At 43.1% G+C, this 26130-nt stretch overlaps 1 protein-coding gene across 2 annotated transcripts in view; it reads right to left on the reverse strand.

Annotated features, from left to right (window-relative positions):
- XPO1 (exportin 1) overlaps window positions 1–16073 on the reverse strand; it is a 38800-nt gene extending 22727 nt beyond the window's left edge. The window contains exons 1-5 of one of the 2 annotated variants that reach the window (XM_032183940.1): window positions 15937–16073; window positions 15382–15405; window positions 11780–11911; window positions 8188–8289; window positions 4248–4320 (exon numbers count right to left, since the gene is read on the reverse strand). In XM_032183940.1, coding sequence (XP_032039831.1) covers window positions 4248–4320; window positions 8188–8289; window positions 11780–11905 — 301 coding nt within the window. In that variant the 5' untranslated portion in view covers window positions 11906–11911; window positions 15382–15405; window positions 15937–16073. Of the gene's footprint in view, window positions 1–4247; window positions 4321–8187; window positions 8290–11779; window positions 11912–15381; window positions 15484–15936 lie in introns of those variants that run through there. The other variant, XM_032183939.1, reaches the window with a different exon arrangement.
- Between the last annotated feature and the right edge of the window lie 10057 nt (window positions 16074–26130).

A 26130-nucleotide genomic window follows, 5' to 3' on the forward strand; every position in this document is an offset into this window, starting at 1 on the left:
ATGGAGCACAAACAACATTTCCAAAGTGTTTAAAATTGCTATAGCTGGTGCTGCAAATGTGCGTTTACACTACTTTGCTACAATGAGCACATTTTTTGCTTAAATAAGACAATACCGAAGTGGAACAGGTGGACAGTCCAATGAAAACTAACTTGCAACCACAAACAGAGCTTGAAATCATAAAGCTGGATTATTCCTTCCAGAGAGGTTTGTATGTGTACAAGCTCATATTTAAATGAGTGTTCTAAGACTAGTTATGCAGCTTAAGCACTATCTTATTTTTACTTTTGACAATGCATTCCTCTCCTGTCCCAAAGACCATCCTTCCCAAACAGTTTTTGTTTGGGTTCACTATTTGTTTTTTCAGTACAAGTATAAAAAAAGTGATAAAAATTCTTTAAAAAAGCATAAAGGATAGATCTTGCCTGTTCTCCCTCCCCAGAAGTGCCATGTATATAATTGCCCCTTCATCACAGACACCATCAAAAAACATCTCTTCGTAAGTATGCCAGAAATTTCCATTAAGGTATCTAATCACTCCACCGAAAAATCTCTTCTACATCAGTTTCCACTGCATCAAAAGCTGTGTACTTAACTCCAGGACCTTCCTACAAGCCACAAAACTGCATCTCTCTGAACACTTCAGTGGTTTGTTTTTTCCCCTCCATTTGAAAATGAGAAAAGTTGTACAAGCAATTCAGGTTTCATAATGAGGAAGTGCTTATCCATGCCAACTCAAAACACTCCATACAAGCTCTCTCTGTTCACAGGAACAAAATTACATTTCACATTGCAGGATTAATGAAACGTATCTCCAAATTGTAAGACCAAGAAGCTTTTATTTCTAGGCAGGTTTTCACACTGAAAGAGAAAATCCTATCAAGACCATAGCACTTTGACCAAATGACATCCTTTGAAAACATTATTAAACAACCAACTTTACAGAGTATCGCTGCTTAAAACAGTGTAGCATCACCTCAAACTGATTTTTTTTTTCTGTAGATTAATAGTAAAATGGTCCAGAAATAAACAAGTTCACCACCTTATCGGGTGTTCTGGAATATGCCTGGCTTTCTTATACTGAAGCAGCCTCAATAAGGTTTGAAGGAAAACCACACACCACATCATTTGTATACACACAAGACGAACTCTCCAGAAATGATTACAATTCTAAATCTTAAAAAACACACCTGAGGAATACAGTAACTTTTTACAAGTTAAAAGGCCACAGGACCAGAAGAGCTCAAAGCTAAAAGCTATTTAAAAATAAGAGTAAGTTTAGGAATTAAGGTTCATATCCAAAGAACACATCTTCTGAAGAAAGCCCATTTCCCTTCTTGCATTTGGAATTCTAGGCTGGAAGCTAAAACCTCCTAAACACAGTCAGAAGCAATAAACCCTGGCTAGCCTCAAGACCCAACAAGACACTCTGATGCACAACTTCAAGTACAGCTACAAAAATCTGAGAAGCAAGGTTACGGCTCAGGCTCCATAATTATGGCATTGGTTTATTTGTCCAAGAACCTTCAGACAGGTTGCTTCAGTAACTTTTTATTTCACCAATGCTCAAGTTAGATCTACTCTTGACTTCAATTGTTAAACACTGCTGTTGCTACAAGGGAAAAACAGTCTTTTCTAATAAATTGATTTAGTTCCTTCATAAGGCAAGTAAGGTTCATCAGCTATGATTGTTATACAAATCAAGCATAACAAGTTTTTTAAAGTCACAATTAGAAATCAACTGACGTAACCTGCATGAATAGCTTTGCTACTAAGCTTTACTTTGTTATATTACATTTCTGTTCCCTGAACCCGTATTTTAGTAGTTACACTTTAAATAAGAAATTCCTGCCAACAACAGGGAATACTGGGGTCAGAATCCTCAATGGAACCAGTCTTAGCTCCCAAGTAATTAAATCACTGGAAGGAATTTAGGAGCAACTTCTCTTGTACCACCCAGCACCAATCTTTACCAGCCAGCTGCAACTATGGCCACAGTCCAGATTAAACCAGATCAGAAATGAAACATCAAGATAGGTTTATTGCTACTTTTATCTTTTTTTCCCCCAACAGTTTTACTCTTGAGGCCGAGATGGATCAAATGAGATGGTACACACTTGGCTTCTCTTCCATCAATGCACTGGAGAAACCAGACAAGTAAAAGCCATCTGATTCATTTCCCCTAAATTAAGTCAATTTCACAATTTCAGTTTGGCTCTGTACAAGTACAAATGTTTTGAAAGGTTGAACTAAAGATACTCATTTGTTAGGATGAAGGATCATCTTTTCCTCTGCCATTTTCAGAAGGGCAAAAATCAGACAAAGTAAGAACAGAATTCCTAAAATTATAATTGAATGATTGCAGAAAAACAGTAATTTTTTTTCCCATTGTACTGTATCTATTATACATGTATATAGTGTAGTATATATATACACACTATATATAGCATATCTAATGTTGCCATCTTCTCAGAGGGCAACTAGTCAAACAATATTACCTTGACTGCAGACAGCAAAATAAAAGTACAAAACACTAACTCAAATATATCACTTCCGGAATTTGTTGAAGTCATGTAAAGCCTTGGTACTTTGCTAAAGGTGCTTTGGCACCTGAAGAACAGATGGGATAGCAGGTGCCAAAGCACAGCCAGCATCCTCATCATACTACCACCAATTATTGTGTATGCATTGAGTATCTTTACAACTTGTGATTATTGAATTATATTCTCTATTTGGCATTTGTCCAGCCCCAAACTACCAAGCAAGTCTACCTCTTACTCCTCCTACTCAACTATAGCTTCTTCCACCAGCAGACATTAGGTAAGCTGAGTTTGTAACTAATTCAAAACCACTTACTCCTTACTGCCTTCCCGCCCTGCTCCAACAGTCAAAATCTTTGAGAACAACTTCCAAACACTGAAACGAAGTGCTCTTAGTCAGGAACGTGGATATATGAGCTAAACGCACACAGAAGACGTAACTTCAGGGTGACCCCTCGGCTTGTTTCTTAAAAAGACAAAGCTGTATTTAAGCCTCAGTTGAAGCTGTTTCATACAAGTCTAATGCTGCCGCTAAAAGAATGAATGCAAAACCAAACTGACTTCAAGAGCTACGCTATACCTGTCAGCCTACTGGGGTGAGGTAAGGAAAATAACTGCAAAGATGTGGAAACCTCCCTCGCCACATTTGTTTTCATCAACATTTACAAGTGCATTTTAATCAATATAGTTTCAGAACTTAAGTACTGGCAGTAAAACTTCAAAGCACAGCTTCACACTTTAAAAATAGCTCGCAGCAGAACACGGAAATTTGGAATAACTTTAATGAGTTCCAAAGCCAGTATTTAGTAAAAAGACAAGTATAGAATGGTGACAACATTCAAGTTTTGAAATGTCAAGAATTTAAGCGGTTATACTTACTGCTCTGAAAGCTAAGTTTCATGACTTGACAGAAAGCTTTGTGAACGTGCGGTAATTCTGTACTACTGAGGTACCTCTGTTTACTTTAACTGTACTAACAAACCTCCAAAATTCAGCACATATTGCAAGCCATAAGGGAAGAAAGAATAAGAACCCTGTGTTTTAGGGCTTGCAAATTCATTGCAGTGACTAAGACTGGAGTTTGCCCTACACTGCAGTTTATTTGCAGTCTACCTGTACATACACGTACACAAATTAAAAGACTTCATAGTACCTCACTGCGTTAAAGAATGAATGACCATTAACAAACAGGACACTCTACTTACATACCATTTCTATTTTAAAATAATTTTGACTGCTTACAAGTTCAAAAGAGTCAAATCTGCATACGCTACAAGAGGCAGCAGTCTATCAGAAAAATGAGCGTGTATTGGTGGGGCTGTATATACAGCCCAGACAGGCTGAAGACTGCCAAGCACAGAGAATCCACATCTCCACTTCAAAGCCAGAAGCCAGCCCCAGAAGCCTCTTCAGATTAAGTTTGGCCTACAAATCAATACAATGTTAAAGTGATGATGTTTTAAAAGTATCAGTCCACCTTTTACCTTCCCATGACACTTAGAATTTCAGGTGCTTGCCATTCTACTGAAACCACTATGGCAAAAGGGGCAAGACATGGAAACATCATCTGGAAACACAGACATCTTATTACAAAAAGCTACTAGCCTAATTGTGTCTGAACTTGGAAGTTATTTACGTGGGGACTGATGGCCTAAATCTCAATTAGCATACGTATGTTAGAAGACAAGGCAAAAATTTTCTCCCTACCTTCACACTGGTTCCTCGGAAGAATCTTCCATCTTGTTTTTATCACATTTTCCAAGATTTGCAGTCCATAATACTGAAATTGGAGAAGAGCAAAATGTGAGTACGTTACTGTAGGACTACCTAACGATCAGGACTCTCATTCAATCAGACATTCACGCTTAATATCTAAGACTTCAAGAACATTAAACTAACAAATTTATTAAACATGTCTATTCACCCATTTACTGAGGTTTCATGCATTTTTTCTTGTTTTATTTTTGCTATACTAAGTCCTGCTGTTTGATCATGCTCACACCAGGAGGAAAAAAAAAGGAAAAAAGAAAAGCCCTCTGGCAGACAATTTTGGCTATCTGGAAAAGAGAAAGTAGCAGCCAGATATGAATTTGCATCATAAATGACTGCTCACATGTTCAAGTACTACCACAACCAGGCTCCTAAAATATTTAGCAGCTTGGATGGTCTCAAGCTTCCTATCGTTCCTCTAAGAGCTGGAAAAAAAAAATCTTGTCTTAGCATCACATGTTCTGACACTTTCTTTAGAAAGTACTTCCCAAACTTCACTGGTGTGTTACTTTAGGAACAGCAAGACAACCCACAGGTTTATTCAATTTCAATACCCACCCCAATATGGCAGCTATTTCTACTATTTAAAGATGAACTTTTGTGCTCAGTCAAAGAACAATAAAAATGTGACTAAGTTCTTGGAAATCTTTTTACCTTTCAGGAATTCCTTCCTAGTTTCTTAACTGAAAACATTACGTATGCAAAGTAATCAGTAAGGCCAGTCCCTCTGCCCATTTATCCCTACTGCCAACTCAAAGTAACAGGGAAAGAAGTTTTGATGTGATCAAAAAGCTTTAATACGTAAAACCCCGTTAGCATGAATAGACAGCAGAGAAAATTGGACAGGGAATTTTGCATTTGCTTTAAACAGCAGCAGCCTAGGAAGAAGAAAAAAGTATCATATCAATGCCTGAAAGGTAAACTCACGTTTTTACAGTTAAAAGTTTGGCTGAGAATAAGAGTTCTTCTTTAAAATGGTTAGTTGTTATACAAAGTAGGATCATAAGCATTTCAACCAAAGGGATCATATAAACTTCAGCTTAATTAAAAGAACACAATGTAGGCTGTCCCAAACTACATTGCATTTTAATGCCATTTTTGCTGTTCTCATCTTAACATAACCTACATTCCCTCCCCCTTCGCTTCCCTCTGTGACCCAAGCTCCCACCAGCTTCACGTGAGGATCCTGCATCTGCAAAATAGTGTCTTTAGAATAGCGTCATCTTCCAAAGTCTTGGGTACAGAGGAAAAAAAATATGTAATAACAGAAAATTGGCAGGGTATTCTTTTCTTCATTATCAGCAGTAAAAGTTTATCAACTAGATTTTAATCTACAAATTTACAATAGTCATCTCACACAAAAACTAAAAGAAATTAAGGGGGATGCTCATACAGGAAAATGTATGGAAACAATTTAAGTAAAATGCCTCACAAGAAGCTATTTCACTTACTGCCACAGATTTGTAGATGTCATCTGCACCTGATCCAGGCTAATGAAACTAAATATACTTAGAAAAGCTTCTAACAACATTGGAAGTATGGCCATTGATAACCAGACAGTGCTAACTTTCCTGAAGTTAGCCTATAGTTTCCGGAAGTTTCCTATAGTTTTATTTCCAGATTGTACAGGCACACCTATTAATAGCCTTTTCATCTAACCAAAAAGGTTATGATTGCTTCCACATTGCTTTCCCCCCCCCCCTCCAGCCCTCCCCAAGTCAACTTACTCAGCCTCTAAATCAGAATGGCAAACCTTATTTCATTTTAACATCAGATGACCAAACACAACTTAGAGGAAAACCTTGACAGAAACTATGGGCAGAAATCATCTTCAGTCTCCCCCAACACACCTTGGCATGCAAGTTGCCACACCTACACCCCCCATACGCACTCATGTACCTTAAGCCATAGAGGTTCATCTTGTCTAGGTTTCTACTCATTCTTTGGTACACGCAATCTCAGTTCTGCCCTCTGCTAGCCTCGTGTTCATCTCATCTTTTCCTCAGCACTAGTAATATTCATTTTTCTCTAATACTTGCACGTGAAATGAAATGGCAACAGTAATAAAGTTACTGTATACAGTCTTTACCTATGCATCTTTCTTGCCGTACCATGTTTTAAGGTTTTGTGTGACTGCCTGAACATACTGCAAGGGGCCATGTTGTTTTTTTTTTTCCATTTAACTTTTATTTGATTTCATGGTTATAATTATTTTTGGTACTTCCCTGATAAAAAAAAAAAAAAAAGATACACAAAGTCCAAAAAAGTCACTGATGCCAATTGTAAGTTTTGCCATCTAAAGTATTGGAGGTGTACTTTTTATTTAGTAGTGAAACAGCACACATTATCACATTTAAACCAAGCACAAAACAGAAGTCTTTCCAATATGCATTTGCTCTTGGTTTATTTCTAATCATCTAACAACGATTCACTGCCAAGTTATGAAGATGAGGGACAGGTTAACAGCAAAGACTGAAAAAAACATGAAATGATCCCTATGGTAGAAATTTCTATGGCACCCTTATTACTTATTCTATGCACCAAATCCCCTCCCTCCCACCTCCCAAGAAACAAAAACAATTGATGAACAGAATTCAGTTAAAGGGAATCAAAAGGGTAGACCTTGTGGAGGCCTGCCGTCAAAGCCTAGCTGTGTCAGTTGCACAGGAAGACACCCCTTTTCTTCCTATTACAAGCAATCAACATAATGGAACATTATGATTAATATCAGGTAGTGTTAACAGCTTTAATTAAAGAAAAAAATATGATTGCATAAAAGCCAAATGTCATAGTGCATAAATTTAGCACCAAATCATTTGCAATTTATGTAAATTGAAGAATTCTTTACCTGTTGCTTTCTTTCTGTTCCTCTAATCATCTCATTTTTCACAAGACAAATTTGAGTTTTTAAAAATACTGTTGATAAATCAACTTAAACATTAGTAATGTCTGTCAGTATAAAAAGCAAAGTTTACCAGGCAAGCAAACAGGCAAACACTGTTACTTATAGGTTAGCACTTTGAGGAAGTTCTTTAAACTGTTTTCCCCTGAACTTTAGAGCATTAAAAAAATTTGAACTGAACTGGTTTCATGAAAACCTCCTGAATTCAGACACCATCCAACCATGATCATTTTCTGTTCGAACACAATGTGTATCAAGCAGAAAAACATGCATGTCCATTACTTAAGGTAATCATCAAACTTAAGACAGTGAAAATACATTTCAATCAACTTTTCTGTTCAAACTGCAGAAATCTTGGTAAAGCCTTGAAAATGGTAGACCAATACTGAACGCTGTCCCTTTAGTCTCTACCATGATGGATGGATTTTAAATAGCAGTACAAAGCAAATGCGTTCTGCATATTAGTCAAGACTAATCTCATAATACAAAGAGTTTGGGGTGCTTCACTTTCATTGACTGCTCAAAATCTTGGCCTAATAAGGTTTCTATTTGGTCTTCAATATACCTAGGGACAAATTCTCTCCTCAGTTACGTGCACATGGCTCTCATTAACATCAAAGACAGCCAAGCACTTACCCAAGGACAAAATGTGGCTCTAGGAGACTTTCCATTACTCGATGTATACACACACCAATCTTTGGAACTGGCATTATGCATGTATGTGGCTTAGAAAATAAAGAAAAATGCTATTTCCAATTTATTTTTTTTTTTTAGGAGAAAAAACTTGTCAACGGAAGAGGAGATTTAAATATTTTGTCCATTTATGGTTCTCATCTAAAGCCAACTTTGGGAACAAGACAATAAAAAAATGTGGTTTGAATCAAGAAAGACTATGGCTAAAAATGAGATACCTTCCTCAAAGTTTATGAATGGAAGAAGGAGGAAAACCAAATAAATAAAAGTTGATTTGCTTACTTTGGTATTCATGTTCTGAGAGAACTCCAAAATAGTATCAACTCTTGTCCATGCATCGGGATGTTCTTTTAAGTGAGTCAAGACTTCTTGAGCCATTCTTTGCTATAAACAAGTTTGGGAAAAAAACAGCATTAGCATTGGGTTATTTTAGAAAAAACATACTATCAGCTAAGACATTCATGTATTATGTCACCATGTATCCACAAGTTAGAATTAAATCAGAAGCAACAGGTCACTTAAACCTCCTTCTGTGTGTCAATTAAGGTCTTTTAACAATCAAATTCAAGGAACACACTAGTGCAAGATGGTCATTGACTTACTTCCCTCTTCAATCCTGAATAGTTCTTCTAGACCAACAGTGAAGATGTGAGAAAACCACACAACACACTAGGGCAAGAAGCTTTCTGCCATCCAAGGAAGTCTTCTAGATAAAATTCTATTCTAGGGTACCCGAACTTTCTAGTTTTTACTGGAAGCATTTATATAAGACACCAGCCAGCTTTAAGGAGTACTGCACCATGATGCAAAGTTCTTGATATATGAACTTTTGATTTTATTTTGAAGAATCACAGAGCAGAACTGAAGTTCTCCAATCCCTGCTTGTGAGGAATCCCTTGATATATCCAATAGCTTACAAAAACAGTAACTACTTACTGGGGGGCAGCAGGGCAGCTGGTTACATTAACAGTTTGTTCCTCCTTGGGACTGCCACAAGCAATCATTATACTAGGTACTATGGCTTCAATAACTTGCCAAAACTCCTCATCTGAAGCAATTATGCATTGAAACAGGTGAATTCATTTTAAGTATCCTTTTTAGGCCTAGATGTCCATAAACATCTTTTTAAGAAGCCAAATGATGTAAGCCACTTCCAAAAATGCAGCGTACTGACAAATCCTGCAGCAAATTGCATCACCTACAAGCACCAGATGCTCTCTCTCAACAGCATGAGCATTTTCAAAGTTATGAGAAAAAGTTACACACCAATTAGCATAGATTAATTCATTCTCCCACTGCACTGTAGAGCCAATTCAATGGAATTACAAAGCAGATAAAGCTTTAACTTCACCAGTTACACCCTACTATAGCCATGCAGACCCCTAGCTGGCTACAAGAACATACTTCAGCTAATTATCAACTAGTATAAAAAAAAAAAAAAAACACACTTGTTCGGTAAGACAGAAACCCCATCAAGACTCAAAGTCAATACACATATAACACAAGCAACAGCCAAATTGTATATGGAATTTATGGAATTAAAATCCAAAGCTAAGAGAGCACATAAAAAAAAGATATCTAAAGGCATCTATACAATACTGACATCCCTAGTGAAGAAAACTGAGCGCAGCAGAATGTTCCCCAGTCTGTTACTGACTTGGACTACCAAGTCTCTGTAGGTTACACATGGAGCAGTACCACCTGGGTATTATATTGACCTAAGAAGGCAGCATAACCATTTTCTCACAGTACCACAGAGCTAAAACATCCAGCAGTTCTATGCTGAAAGTTCCGTTCAAGGGGGAAAGAATCACTGTATTACAGCCATGCTGAACTTGGGTACGTTTTTACACTGACCCGCCTTGGTGCTTCTAATACCAGTAACAGATCACAGGATCAAACACACATACCAAGAAGATACACATATGCTCACTATCCTTCTCCCAGGCTCTGTGAAATTGACTCTCGTACCCACCAATGCCTTACACTGCTGGACATCAGCTCCCATAGTTTCATGCAAACGGTAATGCTTAACCAAGACCGAAGCTTCCGAACATGCAACTGCCTAACAGACCCATGGAATTAAAGAGTCTGGGATGAATACAGCTAAACATCCATTTGAGTTGTCCCAAAGCTACTTCAGTTGTTAGGGGCATTCTTTCTTTTCAGAAAGTACACCAAAAAAGCTAAGAACAGAAGAAAATCTAGAAGTCGAGGACAGAACAAAGCTTCTTACTTGCCTAACACAGATGTGCAGATAGTTTTGCAAGCTGCAATAGGAGTTAAGCAGGAGGAGGCACGCTAAGAATTATGGGGAAGAAGTCAGGTGAATTTGAAAGTAAGTTCAGCATGGGCTAGCCAGACTGCATCCTGAATCTTTCTTCCATGTTACTATATCCTGTTCCAGACACAATGCTGTTAATATCCCAATATTTAGATTCCTCTATTTCTATTACTCGCATCACCTTTTAAAGCATGTTCTGAACTGGCAGACTCTGCAATGAAGTGCTTTTTCCTGCAGGAACTTTTGAACTTCTCTTGGAAGAGGTAAAAGCTTACAGACATTCACTGAAAAACATCTACACCCTTGGGAAAATACTAAAATAGGAGGCCAAGTTTACATGAAAATATTAGTCCATTTATTTGTAAGTTTATATCATGATCCCCTTTTGCCAGTTAATAGCCTCCTCTTGCATTTGTTTCTTGTTGCACTGATTTCCTAAATACACAAAACTATCCCCAGCTGATTTATATGAAATAAATTTCTCCCAATACAACAATAGCCATTTGATCATTGCATTTAGTGTTAATCCTCTACTCTCCTTATATCTCTTTCCTATGTTTTAAGGTCAATTCGGACCAAAAAATTTTACAAACAGCGCCCATTCTGTAAGTCAGTAAACAAGCATATCACTTACAACACAAGCACTCAGAAGTCCATGCTACCGAAGGCAAAAGCTACAAGCCACTTTGTGACAAACTTTTTTTAGATACACAAAATGAGTTCAAGGAAGTGTATTTTCTTTTTATTCCAATAGTTGGAAGGAAGGAATAGAAAAGCATCAGCTACTTTGTCTCATTTTAATTCACTTTTTATTGTTGTGCAAGAGTATCTTAGTAAGATGCCTGACACTGAAACTCCCAATTTCTTAAGCATGGACAATTAAAACTCGCCAGAAGAGGATCTATGCCAACACCCTTGTAGCAATACTTGCTTTCAACATTAAGCCTTTTTCCCCAAGTAGTTGGAAACTAGATAAAAGCAATATAAAATTCACTTTCAAGACAACATATGCTCACAGACACACACTCCCCTGATTTGAACTCAAATTTCACAATTTGCACTAAGTCCTGAGAAGAGCACAAGAAGAATCCGTGCAGAAGAAAACAGTAATGGGAAAAAAAATAGATAAAAGGACAAAATCTTCTCTTAATACATATACTTTTTTGTAAGTATAAATGTTCTAAGGGCACTTTTTTTCTCTTAAATGCAATCATTCAGTGTGGCCAATATTGAGTTTATGGCTTCACAATCCTGTCCAGAACAGTAGCTCAGACTTTCCTGATGAACAAAGGCCTAGAAGATGAGCTGCAAGCAACAACACCCCCACCAAGTCGTACTTGCTCATCTCTTATAATAGCCAAAGGCATGATAGAAATGAAAACACACATTAAACTATCATTTTTCTGTTATTTCAATGGGCATAAAGGCCTGCTTTAAACAAGGGCACATAAATCACCATGGATACTCTAGTCAATAGCCGAGTAAATCTGTTAATATTACTGATTTTTATTCAAGTTAATTAATTTTGCTCAACTGATTAGCTATAAGGTCAAACACAGTCCATACACATAGGTTCAAAGTCCACATTACCTGTGCGCCTTCTCCATGGTACAAGCAGTTCACCACATTGTCCAAAAGATTGATATCCAGTTTCTGGTTAAAATCCAGCAGCTGACGAGCTGCATGGTCTGCTAACATTGTCATAATTGCTGGCATAGATTACTGAAAAATAAAGAATTTTTTGATCAATTAATAGGAACTTATTAGGTGCAGTTGTAAAGTAGTTGCTTCAAGTTAAACATCTCATTTGATTGAGATGAGCTACATTAGCAGTACTAGGCAGCACTAAATACACAAAACTCCCACCGTTGTTAAACACAAGGACAAACCCATACTTAAAATTCACACATTACTGCCCCAACCGAATTCTCAGGGTGTTCAGCAGGCACAACCCATAATAGCAGTTTGACTAATCAATGGGCCACATTATCAAGCAAGTTGAGCAACTTCTTTCCAAGCAGGCAGCAGCCCCTACAGTTTCCTGAACATTTGTTAACCAGTACAAATTTTTAAAAACTACCAGGTTTGCTGGTAGAAATACCCAGTAGCAACCATTCCGTGACTCTGGAACACGACCCATACCCATCCTACTCATCTCAGTAGGATTTTAAGCTTTCAAGGCCAACATGCACATCTGGCTCTGAAAGCTTTTAAACAACCCATTATGGAAGTGAAACAATCTACAAACTTGGTAAGAAGTTAGCCACAGAGGTCATTTTTCATATGCTTGGTAGAGCTCACATGTTATCTACATACAAGCAAGCCATTGCCATTGAAATTAAGGCAGTTGCCTGTTTGAAGGCATTTCAAGATGAAGTAAGGAGGCAGTTAATTCAGCACACCACCTCAGAGAACTTCACACTGGAATGGAAAAGCCCTCTGGAGGTTTCAGGTCCCATAACACACCAACTCCTTGCCTTAGATCTAGTAGCCTCAACATTTTGCAAAGGAAATTAGATGGAGCACGTGTGACCGTGCACATTAAGATGCTTACGAGCCAGAAACTGCTACAAGATGAAGGCACCCCCAAACAAGACAAGCCAAAACCCAAGGAAGTGCGGATCAGAAGCTACACTCCACTCCTTTTAAACCAGACCCCTGCTGGGAATAGCTTAAGTTTATTCCCCTCTTCACACAGCAACAGTAACACATTCCTACCCTCTTATCTACAGTTCTCTCCCCCTCCTGTTCAGGGCCCTCCATATAGATACAAACTTCACACCGAACCACTCTTTTGAGAAATGCCCTGAAGTTTGGAAAACTGCAAGGTCATTCAAAAAGTTACAGGAGCGCTATCAGCGTGTTCAAAGCAATACAATCCACCTCTTCTGGAAACAAATTCACATGCATTCACATGGAAAACAAGAGAAATCAACGTACGCAGCCCACCCCTTCTTTAGGGCAAGCTAAAAGTTCTGCTCTTACTGGATAGCTTCATGGGGAAATAAGAACTCATTTCATCCCTTACATATTTAAGTCTTATGCTTAAAAGTGAAGAGCAAGACAAACCTGTGACTCAACCCAAGCAATTGCTAATTAAGTGAAAGTCCTACAGTAACATGCAGACAGGGAAAATCTTTTGTTTAGAATGTACATTTGCAAGTAGAATCAAGCAGTTTTGTCTGCTTCTATTTAGAATTATATTAACTGGGGGAAAAAAATAATATTTTAGTAATATTTTGAATAAATAACTCGTGCAATTAGTATTATTGCACTAGTGTAATCATTTTGAGGGGTCCATGGCATTATCCAGTCAGGCTTTTTACAGCATCTCCCTGGAAAAATACGAGGAAATAAACATCAAATAGAAACCAAAATTAATTAAACCCTGCATTTGTCCTCCACCCAGCTCGGAAAGTTTTGGGAATCGCTACATACGGAAGCAAGGAACAAAACAGCAGGGAAAGATGATTTCCTTCTTCTAACTTGAAAGGGTACTTCAAGACTTCACCTGGCAGAGGGGCAGCGAGCAGCGCTGCTAGGAGGAAACCCAACCAATTAATGCGCTGCGCAGCGCAGAGCACGATCGCTCCCACCAGCCGCGCGTACTCGCAGGCACGCCCCTCTCCTTTCACATCTGCCCTCCATGGCTGAAGCGGGAGCTGGGAAAGCAGCCCTCATACTACGAGGAACGTTTTCAATCTGTGATTCTTTGGGTAGGGCCACTCAGTTTAGATCTGAGCCCCCTTCAGTGGTCTTTACGCAGTCCTAAGAAGACAAACGAGCAGCCACGTGACAAGCAGAAGTTATTAACCACATGGAGGCAAAAAGGAAATGTTTTGAATAGGGCCCTTTGCCACTCCCAGCATTATCTTCAAAATGACCTGCCTGCTTGCAAATTGAAAGACAGAAATGGCGGCTTTGTGGTCAATACCAACGGCAACCAACCTGATCTCCTGCTCCCAGCACCGTACCCACATGAAGCTCACAGCCTTTGGCATACCATGCCCCTACACTTTCCCCGTCATGCCTGAATGCGAGCAGTTTTAAATCTCACCTCTAACCACCACCACCACCACCAATTCTTCAACACTGGCAATAAGCTGGGTAACAGAAAGTTTAAAAAAAACTAAACTACAACACAGCAAGAACATGACATCTACCGAAGGTCAAAAGAACTGCATTTGCAGAGAACTGTTTACACAGTTATCCCAACTCTCCGTGACCCTGGACCCTCAGTTTGAAACAACCATTAGCTCCTTAAGACACACCCGATTCATTTAAGCGTGTCGTGCCCGGGAACGAGACCATTGATTCGCAGCAGCGAGACTGAGAGCGTTCCCAAGGAAGCCCGAGGCATACCTCCACCGCAGGCACCCAGAGCTTCGGGGGGCAGCCATGAGGCCACCCTGGGCGAGCCGCTCTGCCCTCCACACACCAGCCCAGCGCCGGAGGGGGGGGAGGGAGCCACCCTCCTCCAGCCATTGCCTCGCATCTTTCGGACGTCCCTCCAGCCCCACGCTGCTCAGCGGAGCACCTGGCACGGCGGGGATGGCCAAGCACCCATCCCCTCCCTCCCTGCCCCACAGAGGGCATGGGGGGGGGATCTACCCCCAGCGGTGCCCAGGCTGTGCCCAGGCCCCGCCATCCTCCTCCTGCGGGGCCGCCGAGCCCCGGGCTCGCCCCGGTGGGGGCCGGGGGCCGGGTGGCTGGCGGCGGGGCCCCTCCTTCCCCCTCCTGCCCCCCTCTCCCCGCCTGCCTCCCCTCCCTCCCTCCCTCCCTCTCTCCCTGCCTGCCTCCGCTCCAGCCCTGCGCTCTATACAGGGCCCCCACGTGACGCGGGCGGACGTTTCAATACTGCTGCACAGACACACAAAAAATATTTCTGGAAACTTCCACTCCTAATAATTTACAGATTAGGGCCCGGCTCTCCCCCCCGCGCGGACCCAACCCCGGCCCCACCGCCCCCCTCGTACCGAGGCCGAGGCCCCCCCCCAGGCCCCCTCAGCCCCCCCCCGGGCCCCCCCCAGCTCCCCGAGCCCAGCACCGCGGCCCCGTGCCCGGCCTGGGGCCCCCCGGTGCTCGCAGCCCCGGGCCTCAAAGCCCCCCCGCCGTCCCCTCCCTTCAGCCCCCAGCCCTCGGGGGGCTCCTCAGGGCCCTCCCCCCGCCCCCGGCCCGCTCCGCGCCCTCACCTCCGTGTTCCTCGCAGCCTCCTCCTTCGGAAAGTAAGGGGGGAGGGAGGGGGGGAAGGTGAGCCAAGTTTCTAACCACACGCCGAAAGGAATAAAATGGAGAAAAAAAAAAAAAAAAAAAAGAAATAATAATGACGATAAAAAATAAAAATAAAAAAAAATGAAAAAAAAAAAAAAGAACGACGACCCCCGAAGTGAATTAAAAAAAAATCAAGGGGAGGGTGCGCGGCTGCCTCTCTCCGCTCGGTCCCCGGGGCCGTGAGGGGCCGTGAGGGCGCCCCGCCGCCGCCGAGCCCCCCCGGGCCGCTTCTACCTTCCGCGGGGCCCCGCCGGCTCCGGCTCCCTGCCCCGCCGCCGGCCGCCCCGGGCCCCGCAGTGCCGGCGCTGCTGGCGGCCGGGGGCTGCCGCTCGTCCCGCTGCCGCCGCCGCCCTCCCCTCAGCCCGGCGGGCGCTCAGGGCAGCCCCATCCCCGCCGCCCGCCCCCCGGCTCGCAGCGAACTTCGCCCCCCGGCGGCTCCCCCCCGCGGGCTCCCCCTGTGAGCAGGTCGCACGCACGGCGGCCGAGGCGGCGGCGGCGGCAGGGACTGAGCGCGGCGCGGCTCCCCCTCCTAGTGCCACAGGCGCGGAACCGGCTCAAACCGGTTCAGACCGGGAGATTCCATCTCGGTTGAGTTTGCGGCCCATGGCGCCGCGGAGCGTTTGGAAACCTCGGGCCTCCGCCCAGCGCCCGCTCCCATTGGCCGCCCGGCGGGCCGCCGCGCCAGCGGCCTCCGCGCTGATTGGTTGGCGCGGCTGTCCGTCCGGCGCTGAGCCGCGGAGGGGGGGGGGAAGGAGAGGGGGGCGGGCCGCCGCGCGCTGAGTGGCCGGGCCGAGCTGTCGCTCAACGCCGGGCCCGCCTCCGCTTCGCAAACGGCGGGCGCAGGTGCCGGCGCGCTGTGATTGGGCGGCGGCTCGGCGTGACGTGAGCGGCGCGTGGGCTCCTTGAGGGGGGGGGGGGAAAGGAGGCGGCCGTTGGGCGGCGGGTTCGCGCCTCAGGGGGTGCGGGGGGGGAGGGCTCCCTGTGAGGGGGTCCCTGTGAGGGGAGTGGGGGAGTTAAGGGAATTAAGGGAATCTTAGCAGGTAGGATGCTGATTAACGAACACCTAGGTTGTTGTATCGAACGAGTAGGTGCTGTTTAACGCCTTTTGCTTGCTCCTGTGCGAATTAACTGACACAAGAAGTCTTGGGGCCCCTCAGGATGGTTCCTGATAAAAGCGGGGAGCCTGTCTCAAGGAGCGGCTGAGGCCGGCCCTGTGGTTTGGACAAGAGCTGAGGAGCAGCTGGGTGTGCACAAAGGCAGGGGGTGATGAGGAAGAGTCAGCAGCCTTCATCCCCACCACCCCTGGCGACCACCACCAGGAGACACTGCCCAAACGCAGATGGGAGGAGCTTATGGAAATGACTTCTGGAAGCTAATTTTAATATGAAGCGGGGATAGGTCATGCATATGTATAGGCGCATTGGGAAGCTTCATACACACGTAACTCTTCACTGCATATGACCCAGGCGAGTTGCCCCACTGAAGTGCACACGACTTTGGTGGGACTGCCCTCCATGCTGCCCAGTGGTGAACAAGCATCCCTACTGTACAACCTTACTGGGTGTGGGGTCTGTTTTCTGCACATCAGTGCATAAAACCAGCCAGGAGGCTCTCTGCTTGACCGTGGGATCGAGTACAGAGCAGACACCCCTGGGTGCCCCCTGAGCATTTTCCTCGGAGGAGGCTCTGCAGCCAGCCGCTCGCCGTGGGAGCAGACAACAACCTCCTGAAGGCGTGGATACAGCGGTATGTGTTATAAGAAGGGCACATAAGTCATACGTGTGGCCAGGGCAGCTGGTAAATCGCACAGAGATGTTTGGCATGCAGCATAGTCCTCGTACAGGAGAAGGGCTTAGAGAAGGAGCTTGGAGGTAAACTGAGGCGGTGTTGCTTGGCATGCAGTATTGGATGAAGGTGTACTAAAGCAGATAAAATTCATCAGGCACCAGAGCAAGATCTAATGTATCTGTTTAAGCCTCCCCCTCGACCACAGGAACAGGGTGTGGACTTGGATGGAACATCCGCTCACCCGGACAGTCCTATATCTTCCCGTAGTAGGAAGAAATCTGCCCCCGCAGCCTTACAAACACCTCTCCAAAAGGCAGTAAGTCGGGCCTGATGGTGGGACAATGCTGATCAAAGTACCTTTTTCCACTGCTGATTCAGGGGAATGGAAAAGGATTGCAAAGGATTACAGGAGTGATCCGGTAAGTATAATCAAATATTTTCATTTCATTGTAAAACAGCATAACCCTGACTGGAAGGACATGCAGTTATTATTAATGAATACATGACTGAGACAGAGAAGCAACTGATTTTCAAAACAGCAGGGAATTTGGCTGGAGACCATTATTGGATTACAGGAGGGGACGTTAAGGAATACTTCTCTCTCCAAGACCCAAAGTGGGATGTTAATAAATCTGCACGCATGGAAAAATTGCAGGAGTATCGAGACTGGATTTCAAAGGGAATGGAGATGGCCATCCCAAAAACCATAAACTGATCAGCTTTATATGCAGTTAAACAGAGTCCTTCCAAGTCCCAATCTGAATTCCTGGATCAACGGAGGGCTGTAATGCACTGTAGCACACCGCAGGATCCTGGGTCAGAGGTAGGAATACAACCATTAGTCTCTCTGTTTCTGGGTCAGTCCACAAGGAACATCAGGCACAAGCTCCAGAAGTTGCGTCCTACAGAAAGTAGAAATCTAGAAGTGTTTCGGGATGAAGCATGGAGAGTATTTAGTAACAGAGAGGAAGGATATAGACAAGGGCAAAGGAGACTGGTGGCGGTTCTCAGGGAAGAGAAGGAAAGGAGGCCTAGATGAGAACAGTCCTGATTAGTCAAGGATTAATGTGCTCTGTGTAAAAAGTTTGGTCATTGGAAAAAGGAATGTCCAAGAAATAAAGGGGATGAAGCCACCAGATGGAGGGAATAGTAGTCCATGTGAAGGAAGATTGGCGGGGACCTCAGGAATCTACCCTACCAGATCCACTGGTTATAATAAAGCTAGGGAAGAAACAACAAGTAGTAGAATTTCTAATTGACATGGGGGCAACATATTCAGTTTTGAATCAAGCCTTGATGCCTCTGGGAAATGATTATATCATGGCAAAAGGGGCAACTGGCCAAAGTGAAAGGAATATTTCTGTGAGCCTCTAAAATAGCAATTGGGAAAACAATGGGGCAACCGCAAATTTCTGTCTATGCCCAACTCCCCAAAAGCCCTTCTAGGCAGAGATTTGTTGAGACAACTGGGTGCAAAGATTACCTTTGAAAAAGGGGAAGTTACTCTGAAGGTAAAAGATCAGCAGTACATTCAAATTCTGAGTCTATCCATAACTAGTCTTCCTACCGAAGGAAAAATCAGCGAAGAGATTCTAGACCAAGTATATCCTGGGGTATGGGCCACCGATGTACCCAGAAAGGCAAAGAATGCTCCACCTCTTGAGATTAAACTCAAGGAAGGTCAACAACCAGTAAGATTTAAACAATACCCCCTAAAGAAGGAAGATAGGGAAGGAATTCAGCCAGTAATAGAACAATTTTTACTATTTGGATTATTAAAAGAATGCGAGTCTGATTTCAACACCCCCATATTACCTGTTCGTAAACTTGACTGGTATCAAGTGGTCCAGGACCTACGAGCTGTAAATAAGATCACTGAAGACCTTCACCCAGTAGTAGCAAATCCATATCCCTTGTTAACTGTATTGACACCCAAACTAACGTGGTTTACTGTTTTAGACCTGAAGGATGCCTCCCTCTCCATGAAGCTAGCCAGAAGATATTTGCATTTGAATGGGAATATCCTAAAAGTGGACATAAGGCTCAGTTCACTTGGACGATGTTGCCACAAGGATTTAAGAACAGCCCTACCATCTTTGGTAATCAACTCACAGAAGACCTGGAATCTTGGGAAGCCCCGTCTGAGGAAGGGAAGCTATTGCAATATGTGGACGATATCCTGATTGCTGCTGAGATGGAGGGTGGCTGTATGGCTGGACGGTGAGCCTGCTAAATTTCTTGGGACTCCAAGGGTACCGAGTATCCAGGAAGAAGGCTCAGGTAATACAGCATAAGGTGATTTATTTGGGCTATGAAATTAGTGCTAGACAAAGAACTTTGGGACAGGCCCGTAGAGAGGCAATGTGCCAAATTCAGAGACCCCAGATGGTAAAGGAGTTACGGACTTCCTTGGGAATGACTGGGTGGTGTCAACTGTAGATCTGTAACTACAGACTGCTTGTTAAACCACTATATGCACTAATAACCACTGATCAGAAACACCTTACATGGGACAAAAGGAGACCATGCAAGCCTTTGAGTCACTGAAGAAGGCTTTGGTGTCGGCCCTGGCCTTAGCGCTTCCCAATGTGAGTAAGCCATTTTTCTTTATCTCCCATGAGAAGCAGGGGATTGCTTTGGGAATACTGTCGATATGGGCCCAGATCTTGTGCTGAGCAGTTGCCTACTTTTCCAAGCAATTGGATGCAGCTGCAAAGGGTTGGCCTGGATGCTTACAAGCGGTCGCAGCAGTAATATTGAACATACAAGAAGCCTGAAAATTTACCCTGGGCCAGAAGACAACTGTACTAGTGTCCCACACAGTATCCTCAGTACTAAAAGCAAAAGGTGGTTATTGGCTATCTCCACAAAGATTCCTGAGTTATCAGGCGATACTGGTAGAACAGGACGATGTGGAGATCGTCACTAACATTGTCAACCCAGCTTCTTTCCTCAGCGGAAACACAGGAGAACCAGTGCATCACGACTGCTCAGAGACTATTGAAGCAACATATGCAAGCCGTCTGGACCTGAGAGACAGTCCTATGGAAGATGGGTAGAACTAGTTTGTGGATGGAAGCAGCTATGTTCTGAGTGGTAGGAGGCATGCAGGACACGCCATGACCACCAGCCAAGAAATAATGGAGTCAAAGCCTCTGCCCATGAATACCTCTGCACAGGAAGTGGAAATAATTGCTCTGACTCGTGCCTTGGAATTGGCCCAAGGCAAAACTGTGAACATCTATACAGACTCAAAGTATGCCTTCAGGGTCGTACATGGAGCAATCTGGAAGGAAAGAGGATTATTAAACTCTCAGGGCAAAAACATCAAGCATGCAGAGGAGGTCCTGAAACTGTTAGAGGCAGTCCAGCTCCCTGAGAAAGTGGTGATTATGCACATGAAGGCACACCTGAGAGTGAGCTCAGAATTGGAAAGAGGAAATGAGCTGGCAGATGGAAAGGCAAAACAAGTAGCTAAAACCAGGGTAAATATAGAAGGGGCTTTGATTCTTGATGGATGAATTTCCCTAGAAGGTAAGCCAGAATACACTAAAGAGGGTCAGAAACTCATCTTGGATTGAGAAGGGTTGTATAACAAAGAAGGGTGGGCTCACACCCCACAAGGAAAGCTAATTATTCCTTCCTGCCTAATCTTTTGTAAGAGAAGAACATAGGAAAAGGCACTGGGGAGCAGAAGCCCTGTATAAACATCTAATCACAGAAATTGTGGCCAGAAACTTATACACCACAGTGAGACAGGTAACTCAGCAATGCGATCTTTGCCTCCAGACTAATCCCAAGAATACCTCCAAGTCAGAAATGGGCCAAATTGGAAAAGGTAATGGGCCTGGACAACAATGGCAGATTGATTTCACAGAACTCCCAAGAAAAGGGGAGTATTGGTATTTATTGGTATTAACTGACACCTTTTCAGGATGGCCAGAAGCATTCCCAGCCAGAACATCCAAGGCTTGGGAGGTAACTAAAATATTACTACAAGAGATAATACCACATTTTGGGGTTCCAGTAGCTATATCCTCTAACAGAGGACCACACTTTATCTCAAAAGTGGTACGACAAATTAGCTGCCATTTGGGTATGGACTGGCATCTTCATACCTCAGTCGAGTGGCCAAGTAGAAAAAATGAACCAGTACATGAACTAGACCAATGGCGAAGGAAGGACTAAACCCCTTTGAAATCTTGTATGGACGACCTTACAGAATACAGAAATGAACATCCATGCAAGCTGGGGGTGAAATTATGACCTCCTATATGGTGGCATTAGGTAAACAGCTCAACAAGATTGGAAAGCACGTGAATGGGACTCAGGGTAGAGGGCTGGAGATGGACTAGTGCGCAATATACAACCTGGAGGTTATATGTATGTAAAGTCTCTTGTAGAAAAAAACACTTTGGAACCACAGTGGGAAGGACCATTCCAGGTACTCCTAACCTCTTTCACAATGGTCAGAATCAAGGAGCAGAATGCCTGGATCCATCACACCAGGCTGAAAAAGACACACAAGGCTCCATGGAAGGTTACTCAGGTGCAACCAGGAAAGTTACATTTTTCACGGTCTTATTGGTATCATTGATAAAGGAACCAGGACAGTGGGAGCACAATACCTATGTGAAACTCACCCAGGCAGCGAGTGATAGTTTCAACCTTTCTGACTGTTGGGTGTGCGTGCTGCTGCCTAAAGGCAACCTAGAATTCCTAGTATGGGGTGTACCCAGTATGGATTCAACACTGAGCTTTGTGCACCCAAGAAATGGAACCTGTCCTTTTGGCAATGACATTCATCAACATCTAGGGGAAAGACCTGAACTACTCCCACACAAGAATGTTAACATATACACCAGATGTTTAATGATAGCTCCCCATGCGTAGGTACAGGTCCACTTAGCCATTTAGCCCAGGAACCAGACAACTGCAATATGGCAGAATATGTAGGAACTTTTAATCTTACTAAAATTGGTGGTTATGGTGCAGAAGTCACGATATCACAGAATCACAGAATTACAGAATTTCTAGGTTGGAAGAGACCTCAAGATCATCGAGTCCAACCTCTGACCTAACGCTAGCAGTCCCCACTAAACCATATCCCTAAGCTCTACATCTAAACGTCTTTTGAAGACTTCCAGGGATGGTGACTCCACCACTTCCCTGGGCAGCCTGTTCCAGTGCCTCACAACCCTTTCAGTGAAGAAGTTCTTCCTAACATCTAACCTAAAACTCCCCTGGCTCAACTTTAGCCCATTCCCCCTCGTCCTGTCACCAGGCACGTGGGAGAACAGGCCAACCCCCACCTTGCTACAGCCTCCCTTGAGGTACCCATAGAGAGCGATAAGGTCGCCCCTGAGCCTCCTCTTCGATAAAAAAGATAATATGAACTCAGGATCTAATGGCCTCAATATTCTCACGCAAACCTGCAAGTTACAAATAGGATTCTGTTGGTTATGCGGAGATGGGCTTGCTAGAAAAACCTGGCCCTCAGATTGGAAGGGTCACTGTGTAGGGGGCTACCTCAGTCCTCGAGGGGGTATATTTGCTGGACCGCCTCCAGGAATAGTCCGAACTTTATGAAGAAGAACACATACGGCTCTGGATAACCCTCTCGTGATGAGGCCTACAGGATTTCACAATCATGAAATGAAGCAGTTGTTTATCATAATAATCGTGGTCATAGTTTTGTCCATGGTTCTTTGCGTGGTGATCCGATGTACCTTATGGTGTTTTAAGAGTACAGGAGTTTCCTACAGTGAATCAAAAAAGAACCAACTAAGATGTAAAGTTAAGTCTAACAAATATCTTGAAGGGGCATTAGATAGGGAAACACTGAGTTAAGGTTAGAGGTAGTAAAGAATTTACTGACTTCTTAGAAAAGGGGGGACTAAGAGAGGGGAATTAAGAGAATCTTAGTAGGTAGGATGCTGATTAATGAACACCTAGATTGTTGTACTGAACTAGTAGATGTTGCTTAATGTCTTTGCTAACTACTGCGCAAATTAACTGAAACAAGAAGTCTTGGGGCCCCTCGCAAAGGATGGTTCCTGACAAAAACGTTCCTGTCTCAAGAACCATCTGAGGCCAACCCTGTGGTTTGGACAAGAGCCAAGGAGCAGCTGGGTCTGCACAAAGGCAGGAGGTGATGAAAGAGTCATCAACCTTCATCCCCACGATCCCCAGCGACCACCACCAGGAGACACTGCTCAAACACAGATGGGAGGAGCTTATGGAAATGACTTCTGGCAACTAATTTTAATATGAAGCGGGGATAGGTCATGCATATATATAGGTGCATTGGGAAGCTTCATGCACATGTAACTCTTTACTGCATATAACCAAGGTGAGTTGCCGTGTTGGGACATGCATGACTTTGGTGGGACTGCCCCCCGTGCTGCCCAGCACCCAGTAAGTATACCTACTGTACGATCTCACTGATAGTGGAATCTGTTTTCCACACCTCTGAGGGAGCCCCTCTGAGTGTGTGGTCCCAGGCTGGCAGCAGGGGACAGGCTGGGCTCTGAAGGCATAGGGTGCTGCCTCAGGCACCCCTGGCTAGCCCCTATCCTGCCCTAAGACCTCTGGGGGATGAAGGGAGTTTCCCACGTATCTGGGCGTCCGGCTCTCTGCGGCATCTCTGTGCCCCACAGCCTGCTTCAGGCACAGCTGCCTGGCACAGAGGAGAGAGAAGGCTTTAATCGAGCAAGGAGCACTCTTCTGCTGTATGTGGGGAATGGATGGGGTGATTTTAGGGCACGGACTGGGTTCGCAGGGGTAATGTAGGCTCAGCAGCTGTGGTTGTGCATCTCACTGTCACCAAAAGGAGTGCAGGAATGAACTTAGCACATTTCGTGTTAAAAAAACAGCCTGGTGTGAGTTCTGTTGTACAAACAAATGTGCTGTATTACAACTTGCTTTCAGTGAAAGTACTTGGTATCTGCATACCTGTTTCAAAGCCTTATCTGGAGAGATAGTAGTTCTAGAGCTTTTACAAAAAGGACTCATTTCTGAGGGGAAGATAACATTACAAAGTATTTATCCCAGGAACAAGCATTGCAGTTCTTACCACCTAGTCTAAGGTAAAGCTTTTCTTTTGCTGAGAGTCCTGGGACACCAATGTACTGTCAGTGAAACTGTTTATAGAAGATGTGCATTCAGTTTGTAGGGCACCAAATTCTCTTGGTAGAATCTAAAGGAAACTTCCTACATAGCACTCTGAGGTATTGTTCACCAGAGCTATGGCCAGTTGGAAGGCAGGGAAAGTTTACGCTTAAGTTCATTTGCACAGGTTTTTTTAAAGTGATTTGTACTTTCCTCTGTGTGTTCAGCTTGAGACTTCACAAGGAAGTCTATCCCCTTAGAAATGCTGACTTTTGCCCACAAAAAGTCTTCTAAAGTCATCCTCATTTTTTTTTCCTGAACTGAAAAAACTAATCTTGTAGTTGTCTTGAGAAGAAACTGTGCTGGTACCTTTTGCTTTTCGCTGTTTGTTTTTTTTTCTGTGCTTATTTTTTCTCCAAAGTGGAACCACAGTAGAGATTTGGGAGTACTAGGTTTTTTTTGGAAAGGTGTATGTTGTTTTTAGCAGTTTTGGAGACTAACTACCCCAGAGTATTAAATGGGCTATATAGGTGTTAATTTTTGCTTCTAGTGTTGTTTGCTAATAATAAATTAGCTTAATGAAAGTAAGCCCTTTGATTCCTCACTGAGTTATTAAAATAGGAGTTACAATATTGAATTGGAAAATGAAGAGACATAGAAGGGTGTGTGCCCTTTTGTCAACATGTGTGTGTTCTGTATCAATTATGGTTTCAAGTGGTCTGCCCTAATAGTCTGAGCTCCTAGCATGTGAAATATAAGCCTCTCAGTTACTGTTTGTTTTTGTCTACAGGCTCTAAGAAGCTTGTGGTTGAACCTTCTAGGATAAGTTCTCCATGGCTTTATAACAAACAAAAAAAAACAAAACAACAACAAGAAAAAACACTAGCAGAACATAAAAGAGTATAGAAAGAAATAGTGGGCCGTAGAATGCTGAGGATAATAACAGAGAGAGAAGGTGGCTTCCTGTGGGACCACTTGTCCACAAAATGTCTGTCTTGTAGAGTAATTCATGCAGACATAAAATGAAGAATTCAATAACATTAAATTCATTATTTCAAGTTGTATAAATCTTTAATTTTTTCCTACTTTATTATTCTAAAACTCTTGTCCTTGGCAGAAACATTCCAATATTTGTTGAAGTTAATGGATAATTACAGCACTAGCTTCATAAGCCTTTTATTTTTTTCTGATTTTTTTTTTGTATGTGAATGCTGAAGTGTTATCAGAAAACACTGGTGATTTAAAAAAAAAAAAATCCCTACAATTTACTTAACTTTCCTTGCATTATAGATGACAGCATATATAATGTTTTGAGCGCTTGCTGCCAGAACCTTAACGTTTGCCTTTAAATAAAGCTTCATGCTTCTTTAAAAATCAATTAACTTCTACAAAGGAGTTTAAGGAGCTAGTAGGTTTATGTGGGAGCTAACCTTTTCAACTAAGGGTCCATTAATAGGTTTATATATATTCATGCTGGGAGCTTATTCTGTTATGTTAAATGAACTAAGCTACTAGCTCTGCAATGCCATGTGAGATTATGAAATTGCGAAGTATGTGGAATAGTTCAGAACTGAATTTAAGAATTATACCTTCTCAGTAGGTTATTTGTTCCCCAGTGCACTAGTTTCTTTAGCTGAAGTAGCTTTTGAGATCACAGTCCAAAAAAGGAAGGCATTTCACATGATTAATACTCAATATTGAGCAATGATGTATTATGTTTCCAATTTGAACAGGCACTTCCTTGCTGGTAGAGAATCACCAAAGAGAAAGCT

The sequence above is a fragment of the Aythya fuligula genome, chromosome 3 (assembly GCF_009819795.1).
Source record: "Aythya fuligula isolate bAytFul2 chromosome 3, bAytFul2.pri, whole genome shotgun sequence".
NCBI classification, from domain to species: domain Eukaryota; kingdom Metazoa; phylum Chordata; class Aves; order Anseriformes; family Anatidae; genus Aythya; species Aythya fuligula.